The following is a 16,364-nucleotide window of genomic DNA, read 5'->3' as shown; positions in this document are numbered from 1 at the left end:
CCACTAGCAACCTTCAGTTTGTTCTCTGTGTTTAAGAGTCTTTTATGGTTTATCTCCTTCTCTGTTTTTATATTATTTTTACTTCCCTTCCCTTATGTTCATCTGTTTTGTATCTTAAATTCCACATGTGAGTGAAATCATATGATATTTGTCTTTCTCTAACTTATTTTGCTTAGCATAATTCACTCTAGTTCCATCCACATTATTGCAAATGGCAAGGTTTCATTCTTTTTTTTTTTTTTTATCTCTGAGTAATATTCCATGGTATATATATACCACAACTTCTTTATCCATTCATCAGTTGATGGACATTTGGGCTCTTTCCATACTTCGGCTATTGTCATTAGCGCTGCTATAAACATTGGGGTCCACGTGCCCTTCGAAACAGCACTCCTGCATCCTTTCAATAAATACCTAGTAGTGCAATTACCGGGTCATAGCGTCGTTCTATTTTTAATTTTTTGAGGAATCTTCAGACTGTTTTCCAGAGTGACTGCACCAGTTTGCATTCCCACCAGCAGTGAAAAAGGGTTTCTTTTTCTCTGCATCCTTGCCAACATCTGTTGTTACCTGAGTTGTTAATTTTAGCCATTCTGACAGGTGTGAGGTGGTATCTCACTGTGGTTTTGATTTTTATTTCCCCGATGATGGGTGATGTTGAGCATTTTTTAAAGTGTGTGTTAGCCATCTGGATGTCTTTTTTGGAAAAATGTCTGTTTATGTCTTTTGCCCATTTCTTCACTGGATTATTTGTTTTTTAGGTGTTGAGTTTGATAAGATCTTTATAGATTTTGGATACTAACCCTTTATCTGATATGTCATTTGCAAATATCTTGTCCCATTCCATAGGTTGCCTTTTAGGTTTGCTGGTTGCTTCCTTCACTGTGCAGAAGCTTTTTATCTTGATGAAGTCCGAATAGTTCATTTTTGCTTTTGTTTCCTTTGCCCCCAGAGACATATCAAGTAAGAAGTTGTTGCAGCCAAGGTCAAAGAGGTTTTTGCCTATTTTATTCTCTAGGATTTTGATGGCTTCCTGTCTTATGTTTAGGTCTTTCATCCATTTTGAGTTTATTTTTGTGTATGGTGTAAGAAAGTGGTCCAGGTCCATTCTTCTGCATGTTGCTGTCTAGTTTTCCCAACACCATTTGCTGAAGAGACTGCCTTTTTTTCCATTGGATATTCTTTCATGCTTTGCCAAAGATTAGTTGGCTATACGTTTCTGGGTCCATTTCTGGGTTCTCTATTCTGTTCCATTGATCTGAGTGTCTGTTTTTGTGCCAGTACCACACAGTCTTGATGATTATAGCTTTGTAATACAGCTTGAAGTCCGGAATTGTGATGCTTCCAGCTTTGGTTTTCTTTTCCAGGATTGCTTTGGCTATTCGGGGTCTTTTCTGATTCCGTACAAATTTTAGGATTGTTTGCTCTAGCTCTGAGAAAAATGTTGGTGTTATTTTGATAGGGATTGCATTGAATATGTAGATTGCTTTGGGTAGTATCAACAAACATCTGACTCTTGATCTCAACTCAGGCCTTGATCTCAGGGTCATGACTTTGGCCAGCACTGGGCTCTGTGCTGGGTGTGAAACCTACTTAAAAAGGTATTTTAGAAAACTCAAAGAGAACTTGTTAATCTGATAAAGGAATCCCTGGTATCACTAATTCTATTCAGTCTTGTAATGGGGATCCTAACCACAGCACTAAGACAAGGGAAAAAAGGATAAAGGATGGGATAAAAAAGAAGCAAAGCCATTGCCATTTTTAGAAAATATTAAAACGTGATAGCATATGTAGAAACTTCAAAAGAATGGAGGTGCCTGGGTGGCTCAGTTAGTTAAGCATCCAACTTTTGATTTCAGCTGAGGTCTTGATATCACAGTTTGTGAGATTGAACCCCATGTCAGGCTCCACACTGACAGTGCAGAACCTTCTTGGGATTCTCTCTCTCCCCCTCTCTCTATCCCTCCCCATCAATAAATAAGTAAACTATAAATCAATCAATCAATAAATACCTTGCAGAAGATAATATAGAATATATTCATGAATTCGGAGTAGGGAAGTATTTCTTAAGACTCAAATACACTAACTATGAAGAAAAAGATTGATCAATTTTACTACATTAAAACCAAGAACAGGAGCCCCTGGGTGGCCTAGTCAGCTGGGTATCCAACTTTTAATTTTGGCTCTGGTCATGATCCCAACATTGTGGGATCAAGCCCTGGCTGGGTTCTCTTTTTTTTTATTTTTTTAAATTTTTTTTTTAACGTTTTTATTTATTTTTGAGACAGAGACAGAGCATGAACGGGGGAGGGTCAGAGAGAGAGGGAGACACAGAATCTGAAACAGGCTCCAGGCTCTGAGCAGTCCGCACAGAGCCTGACGTGGGGCTCGAACTCACATACCGCGAGATCGTGACCTGAGCCGAAGTCGGACGCTTAACCGACTGAGCCACCCAGGCGCCCCCCTGGCTGGGTTCTGAACTGAGTATGGAGCCTGGTTGGGATTCTCTCTCTCGTTCTGTCCCCTCTCCCCTGCTCATCCTCTCTCTCTCTCTTTTTTTCTCTCTAGAATAAAAAATATTTTAAAAAGAATGTTTAAGCCTATGATTAAAAAAAATCAAGAACATCTGTTCACCAAAAGACAGGTCCCAGAACAGAAAGAAGTATTTATAACATATATAACTAACAAAGGATGTATCCAGGATGTATATAAGTTAATAGGAAATATTACAAATTAATAGGAAAAAACTTCCTAACAACAGAAATTATAAGCATGAACTAAAGATTTAAACTACAACTTCACAAGAGGTAATCCACAAGGTCAACAAACATGAAAAGTTGCTCCCCTTCATTAGTAACCAGGCAATGCAAATTAAAGCCATAATGAAATATCACTGTATGAACAAAAATAGCTAAAATTGAAGTCTGAAAAAATCAAATGTTGACAAGAATCCAGAGTAAAAGCAATTCTCATATATAGTTAATGAGAGTACAAGTGGTTAAACCACTGTGGAAAACTGGTTAGCATTATTTAATAAAGTGGAAGATGCCCTATGATGCATTAATTCCACTTCTACATACATAACAAATACATACAGTTTTATACATATATCTTCAAAAGCAGACAAAAGAAACTATATAGTTAAGGAATGTACACACATATGAGGAAAAGCAAGGAAGTAATTGCCGTAAAAGTCAGAATACTGCTTACCTATGGCGAGGAGGGAATGATGTATGAACAAGCAGGAACACACAAGTCCTTTTTGAACACCGGTAAGGTTTTTTAGTTAGCCTGGATGGTAGTCACAGGAGTATTTCCTCTGTAAGTTTTCCCTTTGTAAGTACTCAATATATTTTATATTTATTTTTGTTGCATTTGTCTTTACGTGTGTCACATTTCACAATAAAAATGAGCTTTAAAGAGCATTTAATTCAACACCCATACAGGACAAAACTCTTAGCAAACTAGGAATAAAAGGGATTTTTCCTTAACTTGATAAAAGTTATTTTTAAAAAACACACAGAAAACACTATTCTTACTGGGAAAACATTGGAAGCATTTCTTTTAAAACCGGGAACAAAAGGAAGATGCCAGCTATCACTGCTTGTATTCAACATTGTACTAAAGATCCTGGCCAGCACAAGAAAAGGAAATTATAGGCATAGTATCAGAAAGGAAAAAGCAAACTGCCGTCATTTGCAGATGACATGATTGTCTTTGTAGAAAATTTAAAAAGTCTATAGAAAAATTATACAGCAGAGAGAGCTTATCAAAGTGGTTGGCTCTAAAACCAATATTGAAAATCAATTGCATTTCTATTTACCATCAAAAACCAATTTGAAATGTCATCTTAAAGATACCATTTACCATAACACAAAAGCAATGACGTGCCTAGGAATAAATAAAACCAAAGATGTGCATAATCTGTATGCAGAAAACGACACAATATCATTGAAAGACATTAAGGACCTAAATAAAGGAAAAGATATCCCAAATGCATGATAGGAAATTTCAGTATCCAAAAGATGTCAGACTCAAATTGGACTTTGGATTCAGTGCAATTCCAATCAAAATCCTGTGGAACTTGACAAGTTGATTCTCAAATACAGCAATGGCCAAGAAATGGCAAAATATTCCCCCCAAAGAGTGTATTGGCAAGGTGGCATTTGCTCTAGGAGATATCTAGGTTTATTTTAAAGCTGTAGGACAGTGTGCTATTGGTGCAGGTTTTAAAAAGTTGACTAATGAAACAGAATAGTGTCCAGAAACAGATCCAAGTAGATATAGAACTTTGATACATAACAGAGTTAGCAAAGCAGATCAGGCAGAAGGGAGGGACTATTTAGTAAATAAAATTGGGATAATTGATTTTCCATATCAAAAAATGCAAAATAGATTGTCATAAAAATCCATTACAGAAAATCAATTCTAGGTAGACTTAGGACTTAAGTATAAAGAGCAAAAGTTTAAAATCTTTTGAAGAATATGTAAGAAAATATTTTTCTGACCAGGAGGGTAGAGTGATTTTTTTATATAAGATACAAAAAGCATAATCATAAATTAAAGGTTGATGAATATGCCTATATTAAAATGAAGAACTTCTGATAATCAAGATACATCATGAAAAAAGTAAAGGACAGGTCACAAATATCTCACAAAAGAGAAGATATTTGCAATATATAAAGCTGACAAAAGATTTGTAGCCATAATAGATAAAGAACTCCTACAAACCAGTAAGAGTCAAAAAGAAAAGGTGTAGGGGCGTCTGGGTGGCTCATTTGGTTAAGCATCCAACTCTTGATTTCGGCTCAGGTCATGGTCTCATGGTTCATGGGTTCGAGCCCTGAGTTGGGCTCTGTACTCACAGTGTGGAGCCTGCTTGGGATTATCTCTCTCCTTCTCTCTGCCTCTCCCCAGCACTCTCTCTCTTTCTATCCCCCTGCCTCACAAAATAAATAAATGAACTTAAAAAAAAAAAAAAAGAAAAGATGTAGAATAGTATACACAGTATGCCGATTTTTATGTAAAACACACAGGGGAATAAGAATTTATATTACTATTTGCTTGTGCATGCAGAAACTGAAAGAATGCATAGAAATTAGTCACACTGAAGGCAGGGTTGGGAACTGGAAAGATGGTGGGTGGGGGAAAGAATGAGAACTCTCACTATACAATATTTTATATATTGAAAACTTCTCTTGCACATGTGAGTGTATTACCCACTCAAAATAATAAGTTGCAAAAATTAAGTAGTTGAATTTAAGTTAGTAAAAGAGAAAGAGAAGGACTGGGAGGAGAAGAGATGATGAATAGAGACCATCTTCTGAGATGCTTTGCTATAAAGGGAAACAGAGAAGGGCAGACACGGAAGGGGAAGGTGGAGCTAAGGAGGGCTTGTTTTCAGCTGTAATAAATTACAATACGCTTACATGCTGCTGCGATAATCAAGTAGAAAGGACAGTGATGCCAAGGAGAGGGAGGAGAGCCACTGGAGTGAAGACTTTGGGTGGTTGAGAGGCCTGAGACCTCCCCTCACCCAGAAGGAGACGTGGGCTAGGATGTGGAGGCAGGGGTGGGGGTGAGGAAGAGTTCTCTTCTGTCTGCTTCTATTTTCTCAGAGAAACAGCAAGCAAGATCATCAGCTGGGAGTGGGAAGAGTTCAGAAGGGCATTGGACATTTGAGGACAGGAAACAGACAGAAATTTACCCTGAGAAATCCTGGGAAACCCCAATGAGCACAGAGATAATGATAAAGATACCAGCAGAGGCAGACACAGGGAAAGAATTTATAGATTGTGGAGTGCGGGAAGGTTCTCAAACTCATCTGAAGACACATTTATCACTCTGTATTTCATTGTCTCCTTCACTAGATTCTAAGTTCCATGAAGACAGTGGTGACTTTGTTCTTGCTCTCCACTGTGTCTCCAGCCAGCAGCACAGTGCCCAGCACGTAGTAGGTGTTCCAAAAAGAGTCGTCAAAAGAAGGAAAGAATCAAGAATAGTAGAAATATGGGGCACCGGGGTGGCTCAGTCAGTTAAGTATCGGACTCTTGATTTTAGCTCAGGTCATGATCTCACAGTTCATGAGATAGATCCCTTTGACAGTGTGGAGCCTACTTAGGATTCTCTCTTTCCCTCTCTCTCTGCCCCTCCCCACTCATTCTCTCTCTCTCTCAATAGAGAAATAAACTTTAAAAATAAAAAGAATACTAGAAATAATTGATAATGATCCAAAGTCCTCGGTGTGAAAAGCACTTACACGGGTAGTGAATACTGACTTGATAAATTTCACCCACACCCATCATTTAATGAGTCCTTTTACAGCATATCCTCAGGCTATGGGGCTTAGTGGGGCCCAGGATATGGCATGATTTGCACACCCTGCCTCACATAGTCTGGTTCACATTCACTGTGTACTGTTTTTCCCTGACCACAGGGAAACACTAGGAGGGTGGCTCACTCACTGCTGTTTCTGACCACGGAATGAAGGGCTGTCAGGGACAGACAAACAGGAGGGCAACCGCTGCAGATGCTGGTCAGAACAGCAGGCTTCCTTCCGGGAGGCGGGAGTGCCAGGCTAATGACAGTAATAATGCAGACGATGGAGGGCAAGAATCTGGAGGAGCGTGGGTGTGAGCAGAGACTCAACCTAAAGCACTCAGCACAGGGCAGAGATCAGGGATGGCAGGCAGACAGAGAGGAAAGGCAAGAGGAGAGCAGAGAAGAGAATGAAGAATTCAGAGTGGGCAGGGGTCCCAGGTAAAATTTACTAAGCAATAAATATTGAACATCTACTATGTGCCAGACTCTGAGGTAGGATACAGGGTGAACTAGCCAAATGAGATCTTTGTTCTCTAGTGTATGGCTGGTAGGGGTGGGGGGAGGCAATGAACAGTAAACAAATATAAGATCATTTCAGAGAGTGATGAGTTGGAAACATATTGATGAAATAGGGGTGCCTCAGTGGCTCAGTTGGTTAAGCGACCAACTCTTGATTTTGGCTCAGATCATGATCCCAGGGTCATGGGATCAAACCCCACATTGGGCTCTGTGCTAAGCAAGGAGCCTGCTTGGGATTGTCTTTCTCTCTCTCTCCCTCTGCCCTACCCCCTGATTGTGTGCACGCTCTCTCTCTCTAAAATAAAATTTTTTAAAAAGGAAAAAAATCATATTGATGAAATAAAGTGACTGAATAACAAGAGGGAGCCAACCAGGTGAAGAGCATGAGGGGTGGGCAAAGGTTTTCAGGAAGAGAGAGTCAAAAGTGCTGGGGTGCTGAGGAAATGATTTCAGATGTTCTAAAACATCAAGAAATCTGATCTGGCAGGAGCATTGTTTGAACACGGAGGAGGAGTACAGGTTAGAGGGCCTCTCCTAACAATGAGTTCAGATTTATTCCAAGTACAATGAAAAGCCACTCAAATATTTTAAGCAGGAAAGAGCATGATATGATTTAGATTATAAAAATATTACTAGATATTGTGAAGACTAGTTTGTAAAGGGCAAGGGCAGAACCAAGGGGCCAGCTAAGAAGCTATTGCCCTCTTCCAGATGAGCGACGATGGCTTGAACCAGGATGGAAGTAACATAGAAGGAGAGAAGTAGAGGGATTCAGGATATATTTTGTATGCAGAGCTCACCTTGCAGAACTTGCAGGTGAATTAGATACAGGGCAAGAATCAGTGAGAAAAGGGAAAGGTGGGGAAAGATGTTTCCTGGGTTTTCAGCCTGAACAACTAGTTGCCATGTCCCAGCATGGGTCACACGGAGAGCAATGGATTGGCAGGGGAAGACTTCAAGACATTTATTTTAGCCACATTAGTTTCACATGGCTATTAGACGTCCAAGTGGAGATGTCAAGCAGGCTGTTGGGTAAATGAGTCTGGAGCTTTGGATATAAATTTAGGACTCGCTGACATTTACATAGTATTTAAGGCCTGGGACTGGATGACATCACTGGACAGAGAATGTGGAAAGAGAAGAGAGCCAAGGACTGAGCCCTAGCAAGCACTAACATTTAGAGGTCGAGCAGAAGACTGGGGAAGGGAAAGCCAGTGAGGTTGGAAGGAAAGTAGGAGAGCGTGGCATCCTAGGAGTACAATCAGAATAAAACATGGTAGAGAGGGATGGGGTAGGATAGAGTCAGAGGGGAAGCTACTTTTGATAGAGAGGCTAGGGAAGGCCTCTCAGAGGAGGTGACATTGGATCTCAGTGAAATTTTAATGAAAAGAGTGAGTCATTGTGAAAAGCCAGGGGAAAACATTCCAGGCAAAGGGAACATAAGTGCCAAGGCCCAGTGGCAGGTTAAGATCCTCTAGTTCTAGGAACATAGATCAGGTTCAACGTGGCTAGGGCATAAGGAGAGTTAGGAGAGGAAATCAGAAAGCAAACTAGTGGACAGGTCATATAGGGCCTTGTAAGTCACAATAGGGAATCTGGATAATCTGAGTGCTAAAAAAGCTGAGTAATGCAACTCGATCTACTTATTTTAAATAGCATTCGCGTTGCCTCGGAGAGAATGCATTGTAAACAGGACCGGAGTGGAATGGGGGATCAAGCCTTGGGATAATCCAAGGATGGTTCGAGGTCTTCACCACCACCCTCAGCCCCACCTTGATCCCCAGAGCTCTGCCATCTCCACCAGGGACCGAGACGCGGTTAGGGACGCAGAGCCTTAGGTGACTCAGAATCTCAGACGCCGACGGGGATGAACATGGATGTCCACGGAGTTGGGTGCAAGGAGTGGAGAAGCCCGCCACCATAACCCAGGGGATCAGACTGGCGGTCATCCTCCGCTGCCCTCTCCAACCCTCCACCTGGGACCCAGCTGGGCGCACTCCTGCGGCACGGCAGCAGGAGGGTTAAACGGTGCGGGGCCCACCGCGGGAGGGGGAGAGGCGGAGACCGTGCTCTCGGAGCTGCCGCGCCGAGCCCAGCCGAGCCGAGCGCAGCCCGAGCCGAGCCGAGCCGAGCCGAGCCGAGCCGAGCATCTCCCGCCGCCGCCGCCGCCGCCGCCCCGCGCCCCGGGCGCCCCCCCCCCCCAACCCTCTCCAGCGCCCCGGCTGCCGGCAAAACCCCCCGACCATGCCCCGTGCCCCACAAGCCCTCTCGACCCCCCAGCCCCGCGCAGCCCCGAGCGCCCGCAGCTGTCGCGCCGCCGCGCCAGGCATGCAGGTGAGCGAGAGGGACCCCCCCCACACCCCCGCCCGCGGGAGCCTGGCCCTGCCCTTCCCCACTCGGCGCCCTCCGCCCCCCGCCCCTGCCGGCGCGGTCCTTCGCCCGGGCTCGAGCAGCCAACCCCTAGGCGCGCCTTCCCCTCCGAGCTCTCCATCCCTCCGCTGGTCCCGACTCCATCCTGCCCTCCTGGCGCAGCGGTCAGCGTCCCCGCGGCTGCCTCCATCCCGCCTCCGGCTCAGCCCTCGGCTCTGTGCATCCTCCTGCCTCGGGTTCCCTGCGCTCGGCGCTCCCTCCCTCGGAGTCCGTTCGCTGACCTCCCGGTCCTCGCCTTCCCCCCACTCTCGCCGCTTTCCAGCCTGTCCGGGGAGCGCGGGCCCGTGGGAGGGGTTGGCCCGGGGCAGCCCTGGGGATGGGGCCCAGTTCCCCCACCCCAAGGCTCCCGCCCCACCCCCAGCTCGTCTCCTGCGCACAACAGGTCGGTGAGAATCGAAGAGAGGGTGGGGGTGGCGCGCCAAGCTAGGGACTGCGGGCTTCCTGGAGGGGGTGGCTAAGAGGGTGCGGGGCTCGGGGATTGGAGTTGACGTTGGTTTTGAGTGGGGGGGATGCACAAGGCAGAGAGGCAAGTGAGTCCTGGAGTCAGCTGGCCACAGATGTCCCCTTCAGCCCTTCTTCGCTTCACTGGTTCGCTCTAACCTCCTTCCTCCCTCCTTCCCTCCCTCCTGCTCCCTTCCCTTCCCTCTCTCCCTTCAGCCCATCAGGCTGAAGGCTATCTCTTTCCATAGCTCCATATCCCTTTACATTTGAAGAAACAATTTCCAACTCCTCCATCTTTGCTGCTCCGTGTTTCATCCCCCATCCCTTCCTCTTCTCATTCTGTCCTCGGTATTATGTTCTCTCCTTTTTCCATTTCTTTTCTCCCCGTGCCTGGTCTTCTCCACCCCTTTTCTCTCTTCCCCTTCCACTCTTTACACTTCCCATTCTGCCTGGACCTTTCCTTCCCTGTCCTCCTGCCCTTCCCTCTTCTTCCCCTGATCCTGCGACCCCTTCACCCTCCCGGTTTCCCTCTCTCACCTGTATTCTTATATTGTTCTTCCTTTAGCATCCTCCAAGCTTCCCGTCTTCTGTGCCCACCTCCTTCCCAGTCCGTTCTCTTTCGGGACTGATTACTCTCCCTCCCCCTGTGCGCTGTGCCGGCTTCCTCTTCACCTTTCTCCTCTCCTCACTCTTAACCACCCCTCCCTCTCTCAGCCTCTTACCCCTTCACCTCTTCCCCCCACCCCCGGCCGCTCCCCCTTTCCCTTCCCCAGAATCTCCCATCATATTCCCCTCTTATTCTCTGGGGGTACTTAATGTGCAGAATCCAGAGGACCCCGCGTGTCATATCCTCATCCACTCTGGGGAGCCTGGCCCCCCAGACCCACCACCCTCAGCTTCGAGAACATGTCCTTCCTCTCTCAAAACCAGCCATCCAGATTCTCCCTGGACTCTTCACCCAGGAGAGTTACATTTGAGGGGGTGGCCTCTCCTCAGCTCCACCTCCCTTCAGAGAGCACCTATGCATTTGGATGATTTAACATTAAGCGAAAATTATACTCTGTAGTTTTTTCCCCACCCACCTCTGTCTTTCTTTCTTTCTGGTCTTCCATCCCCTATTCTCCTTCCCCGGAAGATGCAGATTCCCGGGCCCAGCATAAGAGAAATGCTTGGGACCCCTAGCCCGGTGGGCAAGCTGGGAGGCTCCCCTTGGGCACACCACGCACACATTCACACACTCGCTCAGATTGACTTTCTCTTCCCTCCCCCACTCTCAGACTCCCTCCCTAGTGGTAGGTGCTCAAGGAATCACAAGGTTCTTGGCTCTAAATTAAGCTCCAACAAGAGCTTGGAGCTGTGGGCAGAGGAAGTGAGAAGGAAGGAAGCCAGAGAAGAGAGAGTAGACCCTGAGGTGGGGAAGTTACCGGGATTTCTGGGCAGTAGTAGATAAGGGGCTGGGGGCTAGACAGGAACCACTCTTTGAGTCCCCTCCCCCCTCCCCCCCCCCCCCCCCAAGGATGCTAAGCGGCAGCTGGCAGCCTGAGAGGGCAAATGGGGATAGGACTGGTGGCTGAATGAGCTGGGGAAGCACTCAGGACAGGGTTGAGATGTGACGACCCTCCCTTTCTCCCCCAGTAAAGGCTGAAAATCTGGGTCACAGCTGAGGAAGAGCTCGGACATGAAGTCCAAGATGTGGTAAGTTTGGTACAGCAGAGGGAGGCTGGGGGCCACTTCTCCTGGGGTCTGGGCCCCTTCCCTCCTAGGTCCACCCAGGGCCTTCGATCCCAAGGGCCAGACCCTAGGAAGGTAGGAAATGAGGCCAGTCTTTCCAAGGCCCACCTGCTTTTCCAGAGAAAGCTGGAGGGAGGCAGCCTGGGATCTCTGGTAGGAGCCTGTGCTCCCCACATATAAGCCCAAGACAGCCTTGAGTCTCACCCACTTTCTCTCCCTTCTTGCAGGCCTGCACTGCTGCTGTCCCACCTCCTTCCTCTCTGGCCACTGCTGTTGCTGCCCCTCCCACCACCTGCTCAAGGTTCCTCCTCCTCCCCTCGAACCCCACCAGCCCCAGCCCGGCCCCCCTGTGCCCGGGGAGGCCCCTCTGCCCCACGCCATGTGTGCGTGTGGGAGCGGGCACCCCCACCAAGCCGATCCCCTCGGGTCCCAAGATCTCGTCGTCAAGTCCTGCCAGGCACTGCGCCCCCTGCCACCCCATCAGGCTTTGAGGAGGGGCCACCCTCATCGCAGTACCCCTGGGCTATTGTATGGGGCCCTACAGTGTCTCGAGAGGACGGGGGGGACCCCAACTCTGCCAACCCTGGATTTCTGCCTCTGGACTATGGTTTTGCAGCCCCCCATGGGCTGGCCACCCCACACCCCAACTCAGACTCCATGCGGGGTGATGGAGATGGGCTCATCCTTGGAGAAGCACCTGCCACCCTGCGGCCGTTCCTTTTTGGGGGCCGTGGGGAAGGTGAGTAGGAGTGGGGGAGGCTGGTAGGGGGATGAGGGGTGGGGAGGCTGGTTGAAAGCTCTAAGGGCGGCGACAGAGTCCTTGTCTGTTAGTTCTTCCCACAAACGTGTCAGGCACGGTGCCGGCACAGGAGGCAGAGATGAACTGCCATCTGAGCCCTGGAGGAGCTCAGGTCCACTGGAGAAGACAGATGTGTAAACACTCAGGGATGAGTCAATGTAATAAGTGCTCTAATAGAAGCATACACAGCATGCTTTTAGGAAAAGAGGGAAGGGAGAGATTACTTTTGCCTGGGGATCAGGACACCTTCCAAGAATTGACATTGGAGCTGGACCTTGAAAATGAAGTGGGAGTATTCCATGCAGAAGAACACCGTGGAGGACAAGGGCCTTCAGGGTGACATCTCAGCTCAGGGAATGCCAAGATAGGGCCAGTAGTTTGGGGGTGGGGCTAGGACACAGATGGACATTCCTACCCCTTAGTGTCTGTGCAGAGAGAGGGGTTCTCTCTGACCTTGCAGCCTCCTCCTCGTCACATGCATACAGATTTGGGAACGTGGAGGAAAGGAACTGAAAACTCCAGGGAAAGCGGATGATAAGAATAAAGGGGGGGGGAGTCCAGGAAAGCAGAAAGAATTGGACAATGTGGATTCGAATGGCGACACTCTCTAAGTTTAACTAAACCTGAAGCCTAATCCCACCCCCACCCCCTCTTGGCCCCTACCACTTCAGGCCTCCCTAAAACTTTCTCCCCACCCCAATCAGGTGTGGACCCCCAGCTCTATGTCACAATTACCATCTCCATCATTATTGTTCTCGTGGCCACTGGCATCATCTTCAAGTTCTGGTAAGCTGCAAGGAGGAGGGTGCTGGCAGATGGGGACCAGATGTTTAGCAACGTTTGGCTGGAAGGAGGGCAGGAGCAAGGGCAGTGTTTTTGCTGGATGTGGGATAGGAAGTGGTGGGCTACGGCAAGGAAGACCTTGGGAAAAAGTGGTAAGAATTTGGGGTTGGGGAGACAGAAATCAGGGCAAATTACTTTTCCCAGGGAAATACAAGGATAATGGGAGGCAGGGGACTTAAGTGCACTGGGGGCTAGCAAGGGATGCCTTGGTGGGCATTTCCTCCAAGACAGAGAAAACTGACCTGTTCTGCACAGCTCCTTCCTGGGGCTGCCTGGGGGGGGGAAGGGAGAAAGTCCAGAGCTCTTTGTATGCATTTAATAATGGGTCGCTCAGTCCTTCACACTTTACTGAGAGAATCATTAGACTCAGGTGTCCAGGTCATTAGCTGATTTTGAACTAGAACTAAACCTGCCAGGCGCCTGCTGAAGAGAGAAATGGGTCTTCTGGGTACACATGGGGGAGGGAGCAATTCTGCGGGACTCTGTGTTGGTGGGGAGGAGGTACTGATTCTGTGGACCTGGACCAGGTCTGGAGGGTTTACATCCCTGAGCCCCCCCCCCGGGGGGGGGGCGGGTAGGGAAAGTAGCTTTATGGACACTTGGTCTCCAGAGATTTGATGTAGGGAACTGTTAAGAGGCCAGTTTTTCTGCTGTAGGATGTCGGGGTGTCTGAGGGAGGGTGGGGGTGGCCAGCACTGCAGGCCCAGGATGGGGGCTTCTTAAGTGTGTGAGAGAACCTCTTTCTTTCTGGTGCACCAGTTGGGACCGAAGCCAGAAGCGACGCAGGCCCTCTGGGCAGCAAGGTGCCCTAAGGCAGGAGGAGAGCCAGCAGCCACTGACAGACCTGTCCCCAGCGGGGGTCACTGTGCTGGGGGCCTTCGGGGACTCGCCTTCCCCTACCCCTGACCATGAGGAGCCCCGAGGGGGACCCCGGCCTGGGATGCCCCAGCCCAAGGGGGCTCCAGCCTTCCAGTTGAACCGGTGAGGGCAAGGGCAAAGGGCTGGGAGGGCCGGGAGGGCCGGAGCGTTGGTTGGGGGTGCTCCCTCCTGGGTGGGTGGGGAGGAGACAGACCTACCCACCACAGCTCCTGGCCCTTCCTAGGACTGGACCAGCTCCTCTCTGGGGGACCCTTCCTTCTCCCCCTCTCTGTGGATCTATGTCCTGTTCTCGCGCTGCCATTTAACTCAGCTCTGCCCTCTTCTCCTTGAGTCCCTTTCTTTGCCTCGGACTTCCTTTTCAATTCTGGCCTACCCCATGGTTCCTGACTGTGCCCTTTCCCTCTTCCTCTCAGGATTCCCCTGGTGAATCTGTGACGCCCCCCAATGTTGGGGTGCCGCCAAGCAGGAGGCCAAGGGGCCAGCACAGCCCCCATCCCACTGAGGGTGGGGCAGCTGTGGGAGCTGGGGCCACAGGCACTCCTGGCTCCTGCCCTTGCACACCACCCTGGAACACTCACTGGCCCCATAGGTGATCTTACCTGCTCACCCTCCTTCAGGTGGGGGCCTCACATATTTGTGGCTTCTGGTCCCCCATCCCCGCCCTTGCACACTCACATGAAAGCCTTGCACACTCACCTCCACCCTCCCGGGCCATTGCACACACTTGTGCTCTTGTACAGCCAGTCTTCTGCACCCTCTCTCCACCCACACCCCCCCTCCCCATCCCTCACCTTCTCTGTTTCACACTTTCACTTTCTCTTCTTCCCACATTCCATGCTCAGTTCAGTCACTCAGTGGTCAGCGGGTGACTTTCCTGTTATGTCTCACATGCACTTTCTGGCCCCATGTTGTGGTGTTGTATGTTGTGCTCACACTCTCCCTCATGCACACCCACTGACCCGGTTTCTGTGGCCCCTGCATGCTGCCCCAGAGGTGGGTGGGAGGTGAGCTGGGGGCTTCTCATGCCCCCACCTGTCATGGTCCCATCCCAAGCCATGTTGTGTTTCATCATCTTCCCCATCCCACTCCAAGGGCGTGCTCATTACCCTGAGGGCTCCCCCATGGGAATGGGGGTAGTGAGGCCCCAAAGTCCTCCCCCACTCCACTGCTATATTGTTGTCTGGGAGATGGGTTTTTGGGGAGTCACCTGCTGCACTACATGAGAAAGGGGCTCCCATTTGCCCTTCCCTTCCTCCTAAGTCCCTCTTGTCTTGTTTGTCCTGGCTGTCTGTGTGTGGGTCACTCTCTGGAATTCAGAGCCCTGAGCCAGTCCTCCACTTTCCAGCTTCCCTAAGGGCCTCCCTAACTCCACCTAGGCTGCCAGGGACTGGGGCCAGCTGGTTCAAGGCCATTGGGAGCTCTTCCTCCCAATCTCTCCCTCCCCTTCCTGGGCTCCCTCACCCTCCTTCTCCCCTCCCTCCATGGTTCTTCCACTCTCCTTCCTTTTGCCTGTCCCCCCCCCCCCCACCCTCCCCTCACATTTGTCCCTAATTCTCACCATTTTTCCACCTTCCTCCCTTCTTCCTCTCTTACCTGGCTCCTATGCTGTGATATATATTTTTGTATTATCTCTTTCTTCTTGTGGTGATAATCTTGAATTCTTGTGGGATGTAAGTTTCAAAATTTTCAAATAAAGCCTTTGCAAGATACCTGAGTCCCCTGGTTCTGCTTATGAACCCTGGAGAGGGGAGAGGGGAGAAGGAGAGGAGCAACAGGAAGCCAGGAGGGAGGAAAAGAAGGGTGGTGGGTGGGTGGGCTGGGGGGGGAAACCTCTTAAGCCCCAGTGTGACCTGGCCTGCTTTAACCTGGAGTTAGGATTCTGGGGCTTTGACCTGGGATAGAATGGAAGGAGAAGCTGAAGGGAGCAGCCAGAACAGGAGGAGAAACTAGAAGAGTGGCTTGCCTTTAACTTGCCGGTGAAGGTCAAGAGAGACCATGAGAAAGAAGACAGAGGAAAGGGAAAATTATGTACAGGGACAGGCAACGGAGCAAGCAAGACAAGGAGGAGAGAGCTGATAAGACAGATGGAGGGTGAAGGGTGAAAGGAGAAGGAAAAAAATGGAGCAATGGGGAGGAGATGGGAGGGGCCACAGGGAGGAGGCTGCTCTGCCTGGTTTATCTGAGCCTTGCTCCCTAACTTGCCCGCATCCACAGCTGCCCCCCCAAAAGATGTGCAGCACCGGAACCCCTGTGGTTAACTCTCACTAGCTTTCCCCACTCTGCTCTCTCTTGAGAGAGAGACACTGCTAGGGTGTGGGAGTGGAATCAAGGGGTATATTTGGGGGAGGGAACACAGGCTGCCCAGCTGGGATCAAGTCACCTCTGAGCCCCCATTCTAGGT

At 48.9% G+C, this 16,364-nt stretch overlaps 2 protein-coding genes across 4 annotated transcripts in view; one reads left to right on the top strand and one right to left on the bottom strand.

Annotated features, from left to right (window-relative positions):
* COPS7A (COP9 signalosome subunit 7A) overlaps positions 1-16,364 on the bottom strand; it is a 34,196-nt gene that overhangs the window by 14,869 nt on the left and 2,963 nt on the right. For 2 of the 3 annotated variants that reach the window (XM_042945662.1, XM_042945665.1), the window contains exon 2: positions 15,557-15,701. The gene's annotated coding sequence lies outside the window, so the exon portion shown is untranslated. Of the gene's footprint in view, positions 1-3,210; positions 3,267-15,556; positions 15,702-16,364 lie in introns of those variants that run through there. The other variant, XM_042945663.1, reaches the window with a different exon arrangement.
* On the top strand, positions 9,116-15,563 carry LOC122224168 (PILR alpha associated neural protein). The gene is made up of 6 exons (XM_042945660.1): positions 9,116-9,174; positions 11,347-11,406; positions 11,670-12,181; positions 12,946-13,027; positions 13,844-14,065; positions 14,377-15,563. The coding sequence occupies exons 2-6, from the start codon at positions 11,390-11,392 to the stop codon at positions 14,396-14,398; spliced, it is 855 nt and encodes a 284-aa protein (XP_042801594.1). The 5' UTR covers positions 9,116-9,174; positions 11,347-11,389; the 3' UTR covers positions 14,399-15,563.

This window comes from Panthera leo, chromosome B4 (assembly GCF_018350215.1).
Source record: "Panthera leo isolate Ple1 chromosome B4, P.leo_Ple1_pat1.1, whole genome shotgun sequence".
In the NCBI taxonomy this organism is placed as follows: domain Eukaryota; kingdom Metazoa; phylum Chordata; class Mammalia; order Carnivora; family Felidae; genus Panthera; species Panthera leo.
The sequence above is the reverse complement of the archived record's forward strand: the minus strand, read 5'-3'. Positions and strand labels throughout refer to the sequence as shown.

Bases quoted from the DNA above. Each gene is read 5' to 3' on its own strand.
- LOC122224168 (XM_042945660.1), top strand. The intron at 13,028-13,843 runs GTAAGCTGCAAG...CTGGTGCACCAG, and splicing joins GGCATCATCTTCAAGTTCTG to TTGGGACCGAAGCCAGAAGC. The intron at 14,066-14,376 runs GTGAGGGCAAGG...TCTTCCTCTCAG, and splicing joins CCAGCCTTCCAGTTGAACCG to GATTCCCCTGGTGAATCTGT.